This window comes from Camelina sativa, chromosome 13 (assembly GCF_000633955.1).
Source record: "Camelina sativa cultivar DH55 chromosome 13, Cs, whole genome shotgun sequence".
Taxonomy (NCBI): Eukaryota; Viridiplantae; Streptophyta; class Magnoliopsida; order Brassicales; family Brassicaceae; genus Camelina; species Camelina sativa.
Genome location: NC_025697.1, coordinates 4,714,071 through 4,729,541, shown reverse-complemented (window position 1 = coordinate 4,729,541; position 15,471 = coordinate 4,714,071). Strand labels below are relative to the sequence as shown.

Genomic DNA, 15,471 nt, shown 5'->3' with positions numbered 1-15,471 from the left:
ACCACAATTAATAAATAAACAATAGATCATGATATAACAAAACATCTGACCATATAAACAAAGACAACAAACCTCAAAATTAGATTAAAAGACAACTAATTAAACAATTGAGCCATCCGAAACTAAAAATCGATACGAGCTATAAGTTCAGGAAGAAAAAAAAAACGATGATCGGGAAAAATCGAGAAATCTTTGTCGCAAAAAAAAAGGAAAAAATAGCTTACCAGACGTCTTCAGGGAAGCCGTACTTGATGAGCTCCTCGTTCTCGAACTTATCAAGCCCCATGAAGATTGTGTAGTCGCCAGCATCAGGTCGGGCCTTGAAGTAGAACACCATCGCTTCGATTCGAGAACGAACCAAATCGAATGGAGATCGAATCTAGGGTTTCCCCCCTCTTCTCACTTTCCCTATCTCCCCTCTCTTCCCTAGAAGTTTACGAAATTGAAGAAATCGCAACCACTCAACTCACGCGACTATTATATACATAATAACCAAACCAGCTGACACCTTTTTTTCATAGGTTGCGTTACAAAAATCATTTTTTCAAATTAGCCCCTCATTTATACAAATCTTACGTTTGAGGCCTAAAACATTTTGATTTCAATTTTTTATGTTGGTGATGCTCATAGATTGATCTTGCAATATCCACAAGTCGACTCTTACAACGTGTATTGAAGTAGTGTTGTTAACAACATGGCCAAATCTAAGGATAAAAAGTACCTCTCCGGAACAACTAAAAAAAAAGTATCTTTATAACACAAAGAACTAGGGGAAATCAAAAGGTGAGAGACTACAAAACTCAAAAAGTATTCATCGCATTTTTCAACAAGTGTAGAGATCCATCCAGAGAATTCTATTGATACATAGAGATTTAATTTTATTGAATCCCTTCCTCAAGGCATGCCAAACTTTGACAAGGCTGTTTCAAATACGGTTGTGAATGCCTGAGACGTACTCTGCTCGTCTGCTTTCACTTTTATCTGAGCTTTGGCGGATGAAGTGTTTATGATACACTCAGCAAGATAGTTCGATGGTTCTGATTCCTTTTGGGCAAAGAAGAAGAATTTGAAGTTTGGAGATTGACCGCCTGATGCGATACAGTGAATGGAATGACTCTGCATGTGTCTGATAAGTGATTGTGGAACTGTTAAGGCCGCGATTCCCTGGGGATTCACAGAACACTCCTGCACACCAATTTAAGAAAGTTAAAATCTCTCAGCAGTCAAAATCCCTGAGAGTTTTATGAACATATGCACCTAACAGTGTAAGAAATGCAGGCAATATGTTCATGAACCAATGTTAAAAACGCTCATGCTAAGTTAAGCATCTTGACAAAAGAGGAAGAAAAGCCAGTTAAACTGTCGTCGTTCATAAGGCTAGAATGTAGTTGGAACCTAAAAATGTAGCACCGCAAGGTAAAAGTTGTGGGAAAAACCTGTGTTAATGATAATGGCAATTGGCGCCATTTTTGTTGGAAGGCGCCTGGATCTAGAGCAGCTCTTGGGTTAAGTTTCAAAAGAGGTGGTGTTGGTGTTGGAGCAGGAGCTGTTGATAAACCCAAACCTAGGAGATCATCAAAACCAAAGCTTGATTGTGGTGTAGTTGCGGATGTGGCAGGGCCGGAGATTGCAAGCTCTTGCATTTGTGAGGTTATATTAGAGGAGTTTTCTAATGAAGGAGCCGAGTAAGCGGAACCGTTGTTACTGGAAAGTCCTTTATTGTCATCCTTCTCGTCAATACCTAGAAGCAGATCCTTGTCATTTGCCTCATATTGTTGAGCTGGAACAATGTCGCTGGAGGCTTCAGGTGTGATGGAAATATTTCCAAGTTCGTCTGAAAACTCAAAGGGTCCTCGGTGTTCCTTATCCGTGAACATGTAAGATGGCTGCGAGAATTTTTGAGTTTACGATCAAAGCAGATAAAGAACACCTCTGAATAATAGTTGCATACTACTACATTGGTTTTGGCAGTAAAGTCAGGAAATATACCTTCTGGTAGATCACAGAAAGGCTGTTAAACTCGTCAAATATACGGTCTTTGATTTCACTGCTTTGAGTGTCAGCAAAGACCGAAACCGCCTGTTTTGGAGGACTCACAACACGTTCTGCAACGTGTACATCGTATTGCAGAACCCGATAGTAGAACAAGGCTCGGTCATGAACATCCTACACCAACAGTAAATGTTGATAAGTGATCTAATGGGCCAGTGGTTTCAAAACAAGAGAAATTTGGAAGAGTAGACTGAACGATACCTGGTGAAAATCAGCAACGCCTGCAGCTAGAGCTATTCCTAGGGCTTTCTGAGTCTCAGGCGCTCTCTTGAAAAAGCATTTCATAGCTGCAGTTAAGAGATGCAACCGAACCTGCCCAATGGCACAAAATTGGGAACATAGACGAATGAGCATGGCCGCATTCTCACGCATACATAATTTCAGTACCAAGGAAAAACAGAAAAGTAGAGCCTAAATACCTCAGCCGAATGTTCTTCCTCCCAATTTTCTATCAGATTCTCCAAAATATAAGGGGCATCGCTCATGTCCTGAGCATATTCACCCAACATCCATATAAGAGCCGCCTTGCCTTTCGGTTCCTGGATATTTTTGCTGCTAATACTCCCAACAACAGAAATGCAATCATGGCTCCATTGTGGATACTTCCTTAGAAGGTCCTTCACAAGAACCTAGAGGAGGAACGAGAAAAGTGGATTCGTTATGAAAATGTAAACAATATAAGTACCAATGTGATGGCCAATCATCTCCCTGAATAGTTCATATGATACTTTACCAAAGTTTCAGCAGTCACATAGTCCTTTTCCATCTCCAGAAACTGAAGAAGTCTATCAACAATCGCATTTACATCATACTGTTGCAAAGCAATCTTCCCAACTGCCCGAATTGACTCCCTCGCAATAGCAATATCAACATTTGCAGCATACTCACACAGTTCCGTCACTGAATAGGAAAAATTACGAGTTAGTTGAATCAAAGAGTCAGAAAGAGAGGGTTTCTCGCTCCAGATTCCATATTGACATAAGTTTGAAATCATTACCAATTTCGTAAGTGTTGCTCTCATTTGCAACAGCAGTCAACATCTCAAGCTTCAACTTTTTGACATATGACGGTTCATTGTACTGGCAGTAGAAATGCTTATAGTCTGCGGCAAAGATGAATGGCGCACGAACAACCAAAAGATGAAGGTGGCTCAAGATTGCATAAGATTGCTCTGGACTTCCAGAACTGACGAGAGTTAGAAGTGGGGATTTAATACGCTCATATACCTATACAAGATCATTTGGCATTAGTTAGCCAGTGATCATCTTAAACGATAACAAATCAGTGATGACTATGTTTGTTAAGATCTGATATTTCAAGCTTCCAGACTATGATACCAAAAGTAATATAATGCTTCATTATTTGGAAAATGTAGAAACTAGTTTACAAAATTATTATCATGAAATTTCGCAGATAAATAATTTCATCAAGAATAATTTCCCATGGTTAAGGATAAAAGAGATGGACTTTGAACCTGTTGATGAACATCAGTCATGGAGAGCGTTAATTGTAAAAACACTTTGACTGTTGCCAAGACAACAGCTCCATTGGCATGCTGAAGTCTGTCTTCCAACAGATTCATAATGTCAAAAATATCATTACTATCTGATGGCACATATTTTACTGCCAACTCAAGTATAAGACATTGTGCCCATTCATTAAAATCCTTGATCCTGCAAAGAAACACCAAAATGGTAAAATTTGCTTTATCTTCTTAGATACCACTACAACAACAAGGTACACTGATAAACAATGGAAGGAGGAGAATAAGGACATACCGATTCAAGAAATAATATATAACTGGCTTGCTAAGCAAGGATTCCTTCTCCCGGCATGCTTCCTCAGAGTGGCTTGCTTCTAAACTCCAAATTTCTTGAAGTGCAGACAGGCAGTTGGCAACTACCTGACAGCATATTTTATATCATAAGAGTACAAATCATAAAAATACATTTGATTTGCTAGCGAGAGTCTATGTCCAACTGCATTCAACCAAACAAAATTAACCTGAGCATCTGAATCATGAAGCATCAAACTTTTCAGTGTTGGAGGAAAATCGGCATCAATGCATGTTGAGGGTGAGATGTGATAAAGCTTTAGTACTCCAGTAACAGCGATGGTTCTCACATAGCTGTTATTGTCCTTGAGCCCGCTTCCCAACGGACCAACAAGATACTCGACAAGGTTTGGCACTCGTAAGGAACACAAGCTCCTCAGAGCAAGCCCACGGATCATAGGGTCCTCATCTTTGCAATCCCTTTGGAGAAAATTGATCGTCAAAAGGGAAAGATCAGGATTACCCTTTGCATAGTTTCCAACATAAAGATAACACATCTTCTTCAGGACAATGTCTGATGTTGCTGAACACATAACCATTTCTCCAAATACAGATGAGACGTCGATGCCAATAGTCATGTACGATATTACTTTCTTGTAGAGGTCACGTTTGGAATCATCAACTCCTGGAGCTCTACTTCCAGCTAGCTGCCGGAGTTGGGTTTTCAGATCTGACACTTCACTTTTCCTGATAAATAACAATTTCTAGCTTCAGTTCACGCATCCATGAGTAAAGAGAGATCAGATCATCGCACATACGAAGTGATAATAATCTAAAGGCAGAGAATTTAAACTAATGGCCGCGTCTGATTCCACATTGTAGCTATCTTTGACATCAATTAGCTCATGAGACATCTTAAATCTAGATCCGTAACAATGAAGCTTCTAAATTTCTGTATTTAGTATAGGAACACTATAGATCGAATAATTTTGAGAACTAAGGAGCTTACCGACCACGCCATGAAAAGAGATGATCGAATTATAAAGACTGATCGATGCTTTTTTATCTTAAGAATGTAGCGGAACAAGATGAAATTATTCAGCAATCAGCACTATTAATCGAGATAGATAGTTACCCTGAAGGTTGGGACGGTGACGGATAACGCTGCGAAGCGGCCGGAGGAGCCATGGCTAATAGGATTGCGGTTCAGATAAAATTATTTTTTTTTTGACGCGGTGAGATCCACCGGAGCATAAACCACGAGATGTCGCCGATCGAAGAGGATCCCACCGAGATCAGAAGCACGCGCTGCTATAATTGAGAGAGATTTTGGTTCACTGGTTTGAGTCTCTCTTCCCGTGCTTGAAGAGGTGATGCTTGAAGAGGTGATGCTTAAATCTTTGCTATATACTCCTCTTACTTTTTGTTTTCTTTCTAATTTACCCTTTTTTTTTTATTGTCTCTAGTGTTTTTAATCAAGAAACAAAGAGAGCGGGCGAATTGCTACAATCGTTGAAATAAAGCGGGCGAATTGTAAATAAGGAAAGTTCTCGTTCATCTATATTACCACCAAAACGATGCGTTTTGCCACGGATATTTTCACAAACCTTGGCCTCCTCCGGATACTACTCTTCACTCCACCAGCATCCGTAAAGCTTAATCCTACATCCATGGCTGCTCACAGAATTTAAAGAGAAACAAAACAGCACATACGAGTATACTGATATATCACAGTGAAGAATCAGATATGATTTTAGCGCAGCTTCCAAGATTTCATCTCTCAATCCTCGCGAGACCCTCATTCTCGCTCTCTTCTTCGCATTTCAATTTCCTGAACCCTAAGCCTCCGGTTACAGTAGCTCGGACCCTTTTCTCATTCGCGTCTAAATCGAATCTCGCCACTGTTGAACCCATACCACTTCCTGTCTCGGATTCATCCGATCTAGATGATGCTCCTGTCGAGATTTCGCTCGACAAGCTTTTTATTCCGCCTGAGACGGATGTATCCGGCGACGACCCGGCGAGTCTTACGGCGAGGATACTGAAGGGTTCGAATATAGTGCTGAGCAAGTACGCCAGGGACGCACAGGTGGTTCAGGCTGATTATGTGAAGAGTAGTGTCAAGACGGAGGATTGTCCGGCCGATGGGTTGCCGGAGTTTGCGCTTGTCGGGAGATCCAATGTTGGGAAATCGTCGCTTCTCAATTCGTTGGTGAGGAGGAAACGCCTTGCCTTGACTTCTAAGAAACCTGGTAAGCTTAGTTTTTTTATTTGCTAAGGAATCACATCTTGGAGACACAGTGATCAAGTTAGTTGTTAGTGTTCATGAGGAGGAGATTAAGGAATTGAAATATTGGTAAAGCATTAAGGAGAATTAAGTTTTGTTTTTTTTGTTGGAAGCTTAGGTTAGTTGATTGATTGAAGTGATTCCCTTATAACCGGGACTCTTAGACTAGTCCACTCTAATCCTGGAGCCAACAGCTAGCATTTGAATTCTGTAGTGGTCAAGTGAGGCATCGAGTGGGAATTAATGAGTCGTTAGTGTCAATCAATATTCAATAGGACAGAACCAAGAGACGACCTCACTTGGTTAGATTGAACAGATTTGCTTTGTAGCATCGGCATTTGTTGGTTCCTAGTACTCGTGAAGATGGGATACTGTTGACGAGGATATGATCCAATATATGGCATCACAGGATGGCATCGTTGAGTAATGTGTTTTTGCTCGACCATGCTATGGTAATTTCACGAAAATGGGTTTTGGTTCTATATAGTGTGGAGATTTCGGCTTGTTCTTATGATCTGTTAGATTTGATAATGCTTATCAAGTTATTGTACTAGAGTAGATGAAACTGGGATCAGGGGAAGAACCGTAAAATCTGATTTGCTTATGCACATTAACTCATTGAGTAAAGGGAAAAAAAAAATGTGGATGGTAACTGAAAAATCTGGATTCTTAGCTGGTTCATTGTTGAGACTATTGGATATTCCATAATCTGGAAATTTTATAAAACATCTCTCATTCACAAGTACTCCGTCCACAGTGAACTGCTTAGAAAGGTTGATAGACGTGATCGTATAAGTGGAAACTGATAGGCATCCATGTCGTGCTTGTACTTATGCTACATGTAGGTTGGTTATAATTTATGGTAATCTATTCTACATGTAGGAAAGACGCAATGCATTAATCATTTCCGGATCAACGACAAGTGGTACTTGGTAGATTTGCCTGGCTACGGGTAAGTTTAAGTGATATTATTTTGTTTTTTCATGGCATACCCCCTTAAAACTGCTCTGGCCAGTCTCTGTCTATTCTATTTCTATTTATTTTGTCGGATACAATTACAGTTTCTGCCCCCAATGAATTTTGGAGTATTTCAGTATAGAAAACTGAAAGTTATACATTTTATGTATCCAGGTATGCATCAGCACCGCATGAACTCAAACAAGACTGGAACAAATTCACCAAAGACTATTTCCTAAACCGTTCAACACTGGTCTCAGTGTTTTTGCTAGTTGATGCCAGCATACCTGTAAAGCAAATTGATCTCGATTACGCAAGCTGGCTTGGTCAAAACCAGGTATAAAAGGACCTAAACCTTAGCACCCCACTTTAATCGATTAATTGGACATCATGATCAAGAACTTTACTAATTATGTCATATCTCCGTCGTATCTCAGGTTCCAATGACTATGATATTCACGAAATGCGACAAGAGGAAGAAGAAGAAAAACGGAGGGAAGAGACCGGAGGAGAACATAAAGGAGTTCCAAGACTTGATCCAAGGGTTCTTTGAGACAACACCACCATGGATTATGACCAGCAGTGTAACGAATCAAGGTCGGGACGAGATATTGTTGCATATGGCTCAGCTAAGAAACTACTGGCTCAAACACTAAGAAACCCAACCCACACTTCTCCAATTTATTTTATCTTTTGTAGGAAGAAAACTTATATAACAGTTAGTGTAAAACAACAAGAAAACAGTTAGTGTACCAATTACGTGAGCAGTGTTTTGATTAATTCAACGCTGAGATTTTGTTATTGTATTCGTGGTACAATTCATCGGCCCCTCCACCTAAATCATATTACAAATCAACAAAATTATCTATAAATATCCGGTTAATATAGATAAGATATGACAATTAAACAACTTGCGGGGATAGCTCAGTTGGGAGAGCGTCAGACTGAAGATCTGAAGGTCGCGTGTTCGATCCACGCTCACCGCATTTAATTTTTTGGTAAAGAGTAAACAAAACGACGCCGCTTTAGTTTACACAATAGACGACGCAGCCCATGTAACAGCCCAAAAGCCCTTTAACCCCAACTCTTATAATGAAGACATAATACTAATATTCTGTATCCCTTTCTAAAAGGTGAAAAGCATATCTTAACTTGTTGACATTGACCTTCTTGCCAAAAGATTTAAAAAACGGTGGTGTTCCGGAAAAACAAAATACATTGAACAATTAGAAACTGTGATCTGATGATATGCATTGGTGAATGCAACAATCCCATAAGAAACTCTTAGAGCTGCATGTAGATGAGAATTGTAAATTTTAGAAAAAGATTTTGACTCGTGAAAGATGAGGACTCATGGTAGCCTAGGTAAGTCTTTAAAAAGAATCACTATCTGTTGATTTATTGTCCGTACAACGTGAAGAAACACTTGAAGGTTAAAAAGACTGTTTCATTTGTTTTGCATGGAAAAAGTTGTGTTGCTATTAATGAAACTATCAATGAAAAAGATGAAACTATTATATTTAAATTATTATAAAAAAATATGTTTTGTTAGCAAATGGTTTATAAATTATAAATATCATGACGCTTGTCGATGGCTTTGTTAAAAACACCATCTTTTTCATTCATGGGACAGTATAGCAAACATTAGAACATCGACTCTTCTACATGATTTTGAATAGTAAAGTCATCTTAAAACAATAGAATAGATAGATAGATGATCTCCGCTCTCCAGCATTCATATCAGAAAGTGTATTAGCGAACGATATGATTCTAAACAAAATTATGACTTTAAGTATGTTGAAGATATGATTAAAATTCCCATAATCTTTGTTTTCGGTTTATTTATAAACCAAAATATATAATAACGTTTAGCATGATCATACCCGTATCTTCCAGATTTGGTATTTATCTCAAAAATGGAAATTAATTATTTGGATATTATACCTTCAATTTAAATGGTATTTTTAAAAACCTATGATGTTTTTGTTTTTAATACAGTACAAACTACAAAATGTGACGACCAAAAAAAAAAAAAAAAGTACAAAATATTTACAAATCATTTAAAAAGGGAGTAAACAGATAGAAAAATCCCAGACTAAAAAAAAAAAGGGGAATGGGAGAGAAGAGAGCGCTTTGATGAACTAAAATTTACCGTTTTCTCTGGAAAACTGCAAACAATCTCCGACCAAAAATTGAATTGAGAGATTTCGATTTTGAATTGTGTTATGATGATGAACTTGAGCGACAGATTAAAGCGAGGGAGGAGACTGTAGTAGTAACCCGTGAAACGAGGATTTAGGGTTTTCTTTTTTTCTTTCTCCCTCTGCGATGATAAAAAAAAAAACCTGGGCTTCGTCAATTTCTCTTCATCTTGACCTAATCGAACTCGCGTTGCTTCTGATTTCAACCGTTGGTTTCTCCCGGTTCGATTTTTTTTCTTTCTTTCTTCTTGTTCTGGTGGTGTGGCTTCGGAAAGCTGTAGTAAACTCATCTCTACCTCTTCAGTGAAGGTATGAACACGAAAGCTTATCTCAGCCTACATTGTATCGAATGCAATTTTCGCTTNTTTTTTTTTTTTTTTTTTTTTTTTTTTTTTTTGAATCGCCTTTTTTGCTGACTTGAACTCGATTATCTACTATTTTACTTGTTGCTGTTGAGGGATGATTTCAACTGAAAGATGAATGTGTTTGCCTTCTTTTTACCAGTGGATCTGATAGGAGTGTTTTTAGGGTTTGATTGATTGGGATATATGGTAGATCATTGATCGAGACCTGAATCATGGGACTGATTTGATTTGATTTGATCCATCATCTTATGATTGTGTTTTCCTTTTCTGTGTCTTTTGGTGTTAGTAGCATTTAATAAGTTCATGGTGATTTCTTGCTCTGCACAGAGAATGGAAGAATCAATAGGATCTGAAGGCTTAGAGTTTAAGTGGGGTAAAAAGAAGAGTGTTGGCGGGAGAAATAAAGATGTCAAGTTCTATGAATCATTCACTTATGACGGGGATGAATACCATCTTTATGACTGTGTTTTAGTTGGTAACTCCAGTGAACCAGACTCTACTGAACCTTTCGTTGGCAAGATCATAAAGATTTGGGAACACGCTAATAAGCATATCCCAAGGAAAGTCAAACTTCTCTGGTTCTTTAAACCTTCTGAGATTTTGCCGTATCTTGAAGGAGTCCCAGAAGTTCTTGCAAATGAACTGTTTTTGGCATCGGGTGAAGGTCGCGGCCTTGCTAATATCAACGAATTGGTAACTGTTTTTTCTTTTGCATACTATGTTGAATTTTCATTCTCCATATGTCCATATGACTTGTTGTGCATGGTTTGGCATTTTTTTTATTGATATACATCTCATATCATGTTGCAGACAGAGTTTTACTGGTTCTCCCCTTTTTTTTATTGAAATTTGTATTCTATACAGTAGGATAACATGTTCTCTGTTCACCAAAACATGTGTTCCAAGTAGCTTTTTTGTCGTCTTTTATAACCCTGACATAGGTCTCACTCCAACATATAGCCGCGCTCTCTTCTGAAGATTCCCCAACTGAAATGTGTAGCAGTTACTTTTGTTGGTTTCTATCGTTGTTACAAGTGGTCTCGATATATTTACCTTTGCATCACTTTTTTCTGAAAAGGTCGTTTTAAATTATGTGCCATTGTGCGTAGTGCTACTGTGCTAGGTATTACTTAGTAAATCACACCTGCTTGAATACTGATATAACATTTTTCCACTAGGAAGCAATCGGTGGAAAATGCTCTGTTCTATGCATCTCAAAGGACAAAAGGAATCCACAACCCTCGGATGAAGAAATTAACTCATCGGACTTCGTGTTTCGCCGAGCATTTGATGTTGGAAGCTGCAAAATTGTGGATACGATAGATGATAAAATTGCTGGAGTTGACGGTACAGTTTGTTTGATCTCAGTTGCTAGCTTCGACATTCTACTATGTGATCAATTGCCATCTTGATTCTTTACTTACGTAATATCTCATTTTCACTCTAATTCTTGCAGTTAAATTTCTCTTTAACAGAGCGTGTTGTGAGAAAGAAACAACTGCTGTGCGGAAAATTAAAGCAGATGGGAATACAGATAGTTTGAAGCCAAATGGTCCTTTAGCTAGTGATTCGGTTAGGAAAATTGAAGACAACTCATTTGAGTCGCCTGACTGTAAAGAAAGCAGTAAAGGTGGCAAAGAAGAAAAAGAAAAAGGTCACTATCAACTGGCTACACCAAGATCTACACTTGCAGAAGAAAGGTCTAACAAGGATTCTGGCTTTAGGGGAAACCATTGTGATGGTAAAGCTCAAGAAAGTGAAGTTAAAAAACAGTTAAGTCGACAAAAATCTATGCCTGCAGAAGAAAGATATCGTAACTCTTGTGAAGCTTCTAGTTCTAGGATAATTCATTCCACTTCCAAGAAAGCTCAAGTAAATGATGTTAAAAGACAGTTGACTAAACAAAAATCTTTGCCCACTGAAGAAAGATATAGTGAAGAGCCGAATGGATTGGATGACAGGCCTCTGAAGAAACAGAAACTAGATAGTTCTGTTACAGTTCCTGATAGGCGGAATACAACCATTTTGCAGCACATTACTTCTGATGGTAAAAAGGATACATCATCTTTTAAGAGACCTAGAGACAAAGCGACTATGGAGGAAGTCCCTCCCGAGAAGCCCAGCTTTGTTAAGAAGCGAGATCTAGAAGTGTCAGTATCTGAAGGAAAAAATACAAAAATTGTAACTGAAAAAGTTTTATCCAAGAAGTCCAGCTTTGGACGTGCTGAGGATAAGTTGTTGGCGGTTGATAATGAAAGAAATTATCAAGTAACTGAAGTGAGCCGAAGGCCGGATGCTGTAAGTTTATATTTACTATGCAATTCTTGCGATATGATTTGGTTTACATTGGTTTTAAACTGGCTGCTTAATGAGGTTTTAGTGAGAGCGTGTTATAAGATCTTTAGATGCAAGGATGTGGGTTTGTACGAACTCAATTCTAAAAGTAGCAGTTTTGTTGTACAGTCCTTCACTATGTATGTTGTAGTGTTGTAGTGATGTTCTGTCATTTTTCTCATCATAGTATGGTGCTTGTTAACATTGAGGTTCGTCTGACAGATTTTTGTTTCCTTCTTATTGATCCCAGGAAAAAATTAAATGGTTCCGGAATCTCGTAAGTATTTTTCCCTACTTTTTGCACGCCAGTTTCTATAAATGTTCGTTTTGGTTGCCTTCATTGTTCGTGTTTGACGTACTTGTTCTTTGTGATGTTAGTAGGGTGACCTGTTTATGTCTTTTATAGTGAATTTTTAATGACTCGTTCATATACTTATCAGACAGTACATTTTCTTCTTGATCGTTTCTATGTTCTAGAAAGACAGTTGTTTACTTTGACAGCTGCACTCAAATTGTTTATTGAATATCCACACCTGTTATTTTTGGCTGGCCATTGCAGACTCTTCTAGCTAGTCTGGATGGTTATCCGATTCTGTATGTCGTCGTTTCAGAAATTACCTTTTGGGTTCACCTTTGGACTGACATTTTAATTTTCTTTACCATGCCCCAGCCTTGGGAGGAAAGTATGAGGGAAGCAGAAAAAAAAGGGACTGTGGTACTTCTTCAAAACTTGGATCCTACTTTTACATCTGATGAAGTGGAGGTATATCAGTTTATTTAGGAATCTTTTAAAATGTATTTTGCACCCTTATGTAATGCAGTTGTTTCCTGATTTACTTCTTGGAAACCTCCCTTCTTTCCTATGTGTATGCTAACTAAGATATTTACGAATTGCATTTCAGGATATAGTCTATTCTGCTTTGAACGAGCAATGCGAAGCGAGGATGATAGAGCGTACATCAGTCACTATTCCTCATATTGGTAAGCTACCATTTTGCTCACTGGGCTTATCATCTGTGGTTCTCACATACCAGATATGGAATGAGGAGCTTTACTATGGCATCTCATATTGTTTGATATACAGGTGGAGCTTTGGTCCTTTTCAAGACTAGAGAAGTAGCAGAAAGGGTGATTAGAAGACTAGATGAGGGATGCTTGTTGCTATCAAATGGGAGGTAAACCTTCCATCACATATTCTGCTGTTTCTCTAATCTTCCTATCATAAATTGCAGAAATCTGTCTTGTGCCGTTTATTGGCATACTTTCATCTGAGAAATCTGTTCTGTGCCTTTTTTGCTCAACAGGCCCCTTGTTGCTTCTTTTGCTAAGATTACTCCACCAGGGAAGCCGCCATCATTCTCCGGCCATATTAAGCTATACAAAACTCAAACGCGACGAGAGATGGTATTATTTCCATTGCCCCTTGCATAGAAACACACAAGTAAAAGTGCATAGTTCCTTTACCGATGTTCTTGCTCTTTCGTCTATATATGTTTTTCCAGAGAGATGCCGTGGCTACATCACATTGTTCTCAGCCAAACAACCTTGAATTTGACATGGCCATGGAATGGTGCTTGCACCAAGCTAGACATGAGCACGCGTCTGAAAGCGTATCTAAGGTATTAGATTTCATAGTCTACCACTATTTGACTGAATATTTAAGATTCTGTTTAAAAGTGTCGCTCTCTACTCGTTAACAATTATCAGTATGTTCTTCAACTCCTCTAAAATTAACAAATGAATCTTTTAACCCTTGTAGCGGCAATTGGAGGAGATTAAGGCGCTGCGGATTAATTTCAAGCCTAAACTTCCTTAGTTTCAGAATCATCTTGTCGTTCTCTCGTGTAAGTAATAACTCTTTTTCCTCTTGAGGAACATGTCTATCAGGTAAAAGAAACAAATTATCAGTTACCCTTTCTTTGCATCAGACAGAAACATCATCAAATGTAGATTAGAAGGAAGAACACAAGCTCTCTTTTGGCCTTAAAAGACGGTGACTAAAGAATTTTGCTATTGTACTAACAAATTTCATGGCATTGAATCCACCAATCTTGACTCGGTAAACACCTGGTTTCTTTATATACAAAAACAAAGTTTTTTGATGTTATTCAAATCAAAATTTTCAGATTCGTTGTTTCCAATTGAGCTATTTCTTCTTGCTTGTGTTTAGGTTTAGGAAGAAGAACATATACTGATGCGGCTTCTAGTCTCAATGGGACGACCCTTTTGTAGTTAAATATTTTTTCAAGGGTCATTTTCTTTGATCTACTAAACTTTTGTGTTGGTCAGGTAAGGTTGAAGAGAGTTAATGTGACTTGTAAAAATGCGTTTTCTTCGTGACTGGTAGGGGTTTGGTTTTAAAACAAGTTCTTTATGACAAGGCATCCTTTTATAGCCTAGTTGTTTGGCTTTCACCACTTATGTCACTCTCCTCTTGTCATCTGGAAAAAAGAGTTTTCGACTTCTTCCTTCCATCCACTTGAATGTGGGCCTTAGTAGCTCCCTTAGTGGGGCTCGCCAAAATATATAAAACCAAAGTTCTTTGAAAACCTTTAATAATGTTACTTCACTTCACTGATTCGTTTTTCCTTNTTTTTTTTTTTTTTTTTTTTTTTTTGCAATTTTATTAGTACTATTATTACGGCGTATGTCTATATACTGTCTCAGAAATTAGATAAATAGTGTATTGTAAAGTGCTATGCTAATGTCAATAATTTATCTTGGACATGTTTATTAAACATCTTACTCGGGTGCCTATTTTGGTAATATAATTCAATTATGATATTTGAAGTGATCGAATATAATTTCAAACAGAATTAGTGTCAGCTTCTCTTAATAAAACTATTAGCATATGATATAATGGAGAAAGTAATAATATGAAAGGAAAAAAGAAGGTTTATGGGAGTATATAATTTTTTTTTTTTAGTGGTGAAAAAGGTTAACAGTTAGCACCGACAACACATCATATGATGATATGAACGTACAATCTCCACGACGTTCTCCTTCTCCTTCTCCTCCTGCCTCCAATATTTTCGAACGACGTAATTACTAATACTAATCAGCCTTAATTACATAAACGATCGAAATATGAGAAAGTTATACCTTCACACTAATAGTATTATATATTATGCACACAAACCTTCTCAAAATTCTCGCCTGGCCTTTAGTTTTTAAATAAAATACTCTGTATTATTTTAATTTTGTGTTGTAATAAAATACTGTAAAAGGAATTTTTGGGGAAGGCGTATGTATAATAAANAAAAAAAAAAAAAAAAAAAAAAAAAAAACGCACCGTTTTAAAGACAAGTCCCTCGCACGTGTGGAGATACTCAAGTTACCACGTGTCGCCGGAAGGGAGAAATCTGAGTCAGCGCAAAACGACAAACAAGTATAATAAAATAAAAGAGGAGTAATGATGGCTAAAGATGTGTTAACCTTTAACTTGTTACGTATGGTTCAGTACTGTGGTAGGTAGGTACAGGTCATGGTGACTTGAGTCCA

The 15,471-nt window shown here is 37.9% G+C and overlaps 4 protein-coding genes and 1 non-coding gene across 6 annotated transcripts in view; 3 read left to right on the top strand and 2 right to left on the bottom strand.

The window, feature by feature from the left end:
* The window catches only part of LOC104735162 (coiled-coil domain-containing protein 25), a 3,601-nt gene extending 3,138 nt beyond the window's left edge, over positions 1 to 463 (bottom strand). Inside the window, exon 1 of the mRNA XM_010454893.2 lies at positions 225 to 463. Within this exon, the coding sequence (XP_010453195.1) occupies positions 225 to 337 (113 nt within the window). The 5' untranslated portion in view covers positions 338 to 463. The remainder of the gene's footprint in view (positions 1 to 224) is intronic.
* LOC104735161 (beta-adaptin-like protein A) lies at positions 706 to 5,190 on the bottom strand. The gene is made up of 11 exons (XM_010454891.2): positions 4,962 to 5,190; positions 4,057 to 4,573; positions 3,831 to 3,955; positions 3,527 to 3,725; positions 3,050 to 3,278; positions 2,786 to 2,952; positions 2,472 to 2,681; positions 2,254 to 2,364; positions 1,990 to 2,166; positions 1,437 to 1,886; positions 706 to 1,185 (listed from the first exon to the last, which is right to left on the bottom strand). Exons 1-11 carry the CDS (start codon positions 5,012 to 5,014, stop codon positions 895 to 897), a joined length of 2,529 nt encoding a protein of 842 aa, XP_010453193.1. The 5' UTR covers positions 5,015 to 5,190; the 3' UTR covers positions 706 to 894.
* On the top strand, positions 5,429 to 7,855 carry LOC104735160 (GTP-binding protein At2g22870). Its single transcript, XM_010454890.1, has 4 exons — positions 5,429 to 6,078; positions 6,996 to 7,065; positions 7,245 to 7,407; positions 7,508 to 7,855. Exons 1-4 carry the CDS (start codon positions 5,574 to 5,576, stop codon positions 7,724 to 7,726), a joined length of 957 nt encoding a protein of 318 aa, XP_010453192.1. The 5' UTR covers positions 5,429 to 5,573; the 3' UTR covers positions 7,727 to 7,855.
* On the top strand, positions 7,984 to 8,056 carry TRNAF-GAA. Its single transcript has one exon. It is a non-coding gene; the product is annotated as a tRNA-Phe (tRNA).
* LOC104737944 (protein ANTI-SILENCING 1-like) lies at positions 9,148 to 14,428 on the top strand. 2 transcript variants are annotated; one of them, XM_019234326.1, is made up of 13 exons: positions 9,148 to 9,580; positions 9,964 to 10,329; positions 10,815 to 10,983; positions 11,093 to 11,934; positions 12,221 to 12,247; positions 12,641 to 12,733; positions 12,873 to 12,951; positions 13,055 to 13,145; positions 13,275 to 13,374; positions 13,473 to 13,589; positions 13,730 to 13,814; positions 13,903 to 14,029; positions 14,141 to 14,428. In XM_019234326.1, exons 2-11 carry the CDS (start codon positions 9,967 to 9,969, stop codon positions 13,784 to 13,786), a joined length of 1,938 nt encoding a protein of 645 aa, XP_019089871.1. In that variant the 5' UTR covers positions 9,148 to 9,580; positions 9,964 to 9,966; the 3' UTR covers positions 13,787 to 13,814; positions 13,903 to 14,029; positions 14,141 to 14,428. The 2 variants fall into 2 exon arrangements, with proteins under 2 accessions (XP_019089871.1, XP_019089870.1); XM_019234325.1 differs by having other exon boundaries at positions 13,899 to 14,029.

Coding starts and splice junctions, on each gene's coding strand:
- LOC104735161 (XM_010454891.2), bottom strand. CDS start 5,014: ATGGCTCCTCCGGCCGCTTCGCAGCGTTATCCGTCACCGTCCCAACCT. Junction 2,365..2,471: donor AGGAAGAACATTCGGCTGAG/GTATTTAGGCTC, acceptor GCCATTGGGCAG/GTTCGGTTGCATCTCTTAAC. Junction 2,167..2,253: donor GCGTTGCTGATTTTCACCAG/GTATCGTTCAGT, acceptor CTGTTGGTGTAG/GATGTTCATGACCGAGCCTT.
- LOC104735160 (XM_010454890.1), top strand. CDS start 5,574: ATGATTTTAGCGCAGCTTCCAAGATTTCATCTCTCAATCCTCGCGAGA. Junction 7,066..7,244: donor GTAGATTTGCCTGGCTACGG/GTAAGTTTAAGT, acceptor TTATGTATCCAG/GTATGCATCAGCACCGCATG. Junction 7,408..7,507: donor GCTGGCTTGGTCAAAACCAG/GTATAAAAGGAC, acceptor GTCGTATCTCAG/GTTCCAATGACTATGATATT.
- LOC104737944 (XM_019234326.1), top strand. CDS start 9,967: ATGGAAGAATCAATAGGATCTGAAGGCTTAGAGTTTAAGTGGGGTAAA. Junction 10,984..11,092: donor TAAAATTGCTGGAGTTGACG/GTACAGTTTGTT, acceptor TAATTCTTGCAG/TTAAATTTCTCTTTAACAGA. Junction 11,935..12,220: donor TGAGCCGAAGGCCGGATGCT/GTAAGTTTATAT, acceptor TATTGATCCCAG/GAAAAAATTAAATGGTTCCG.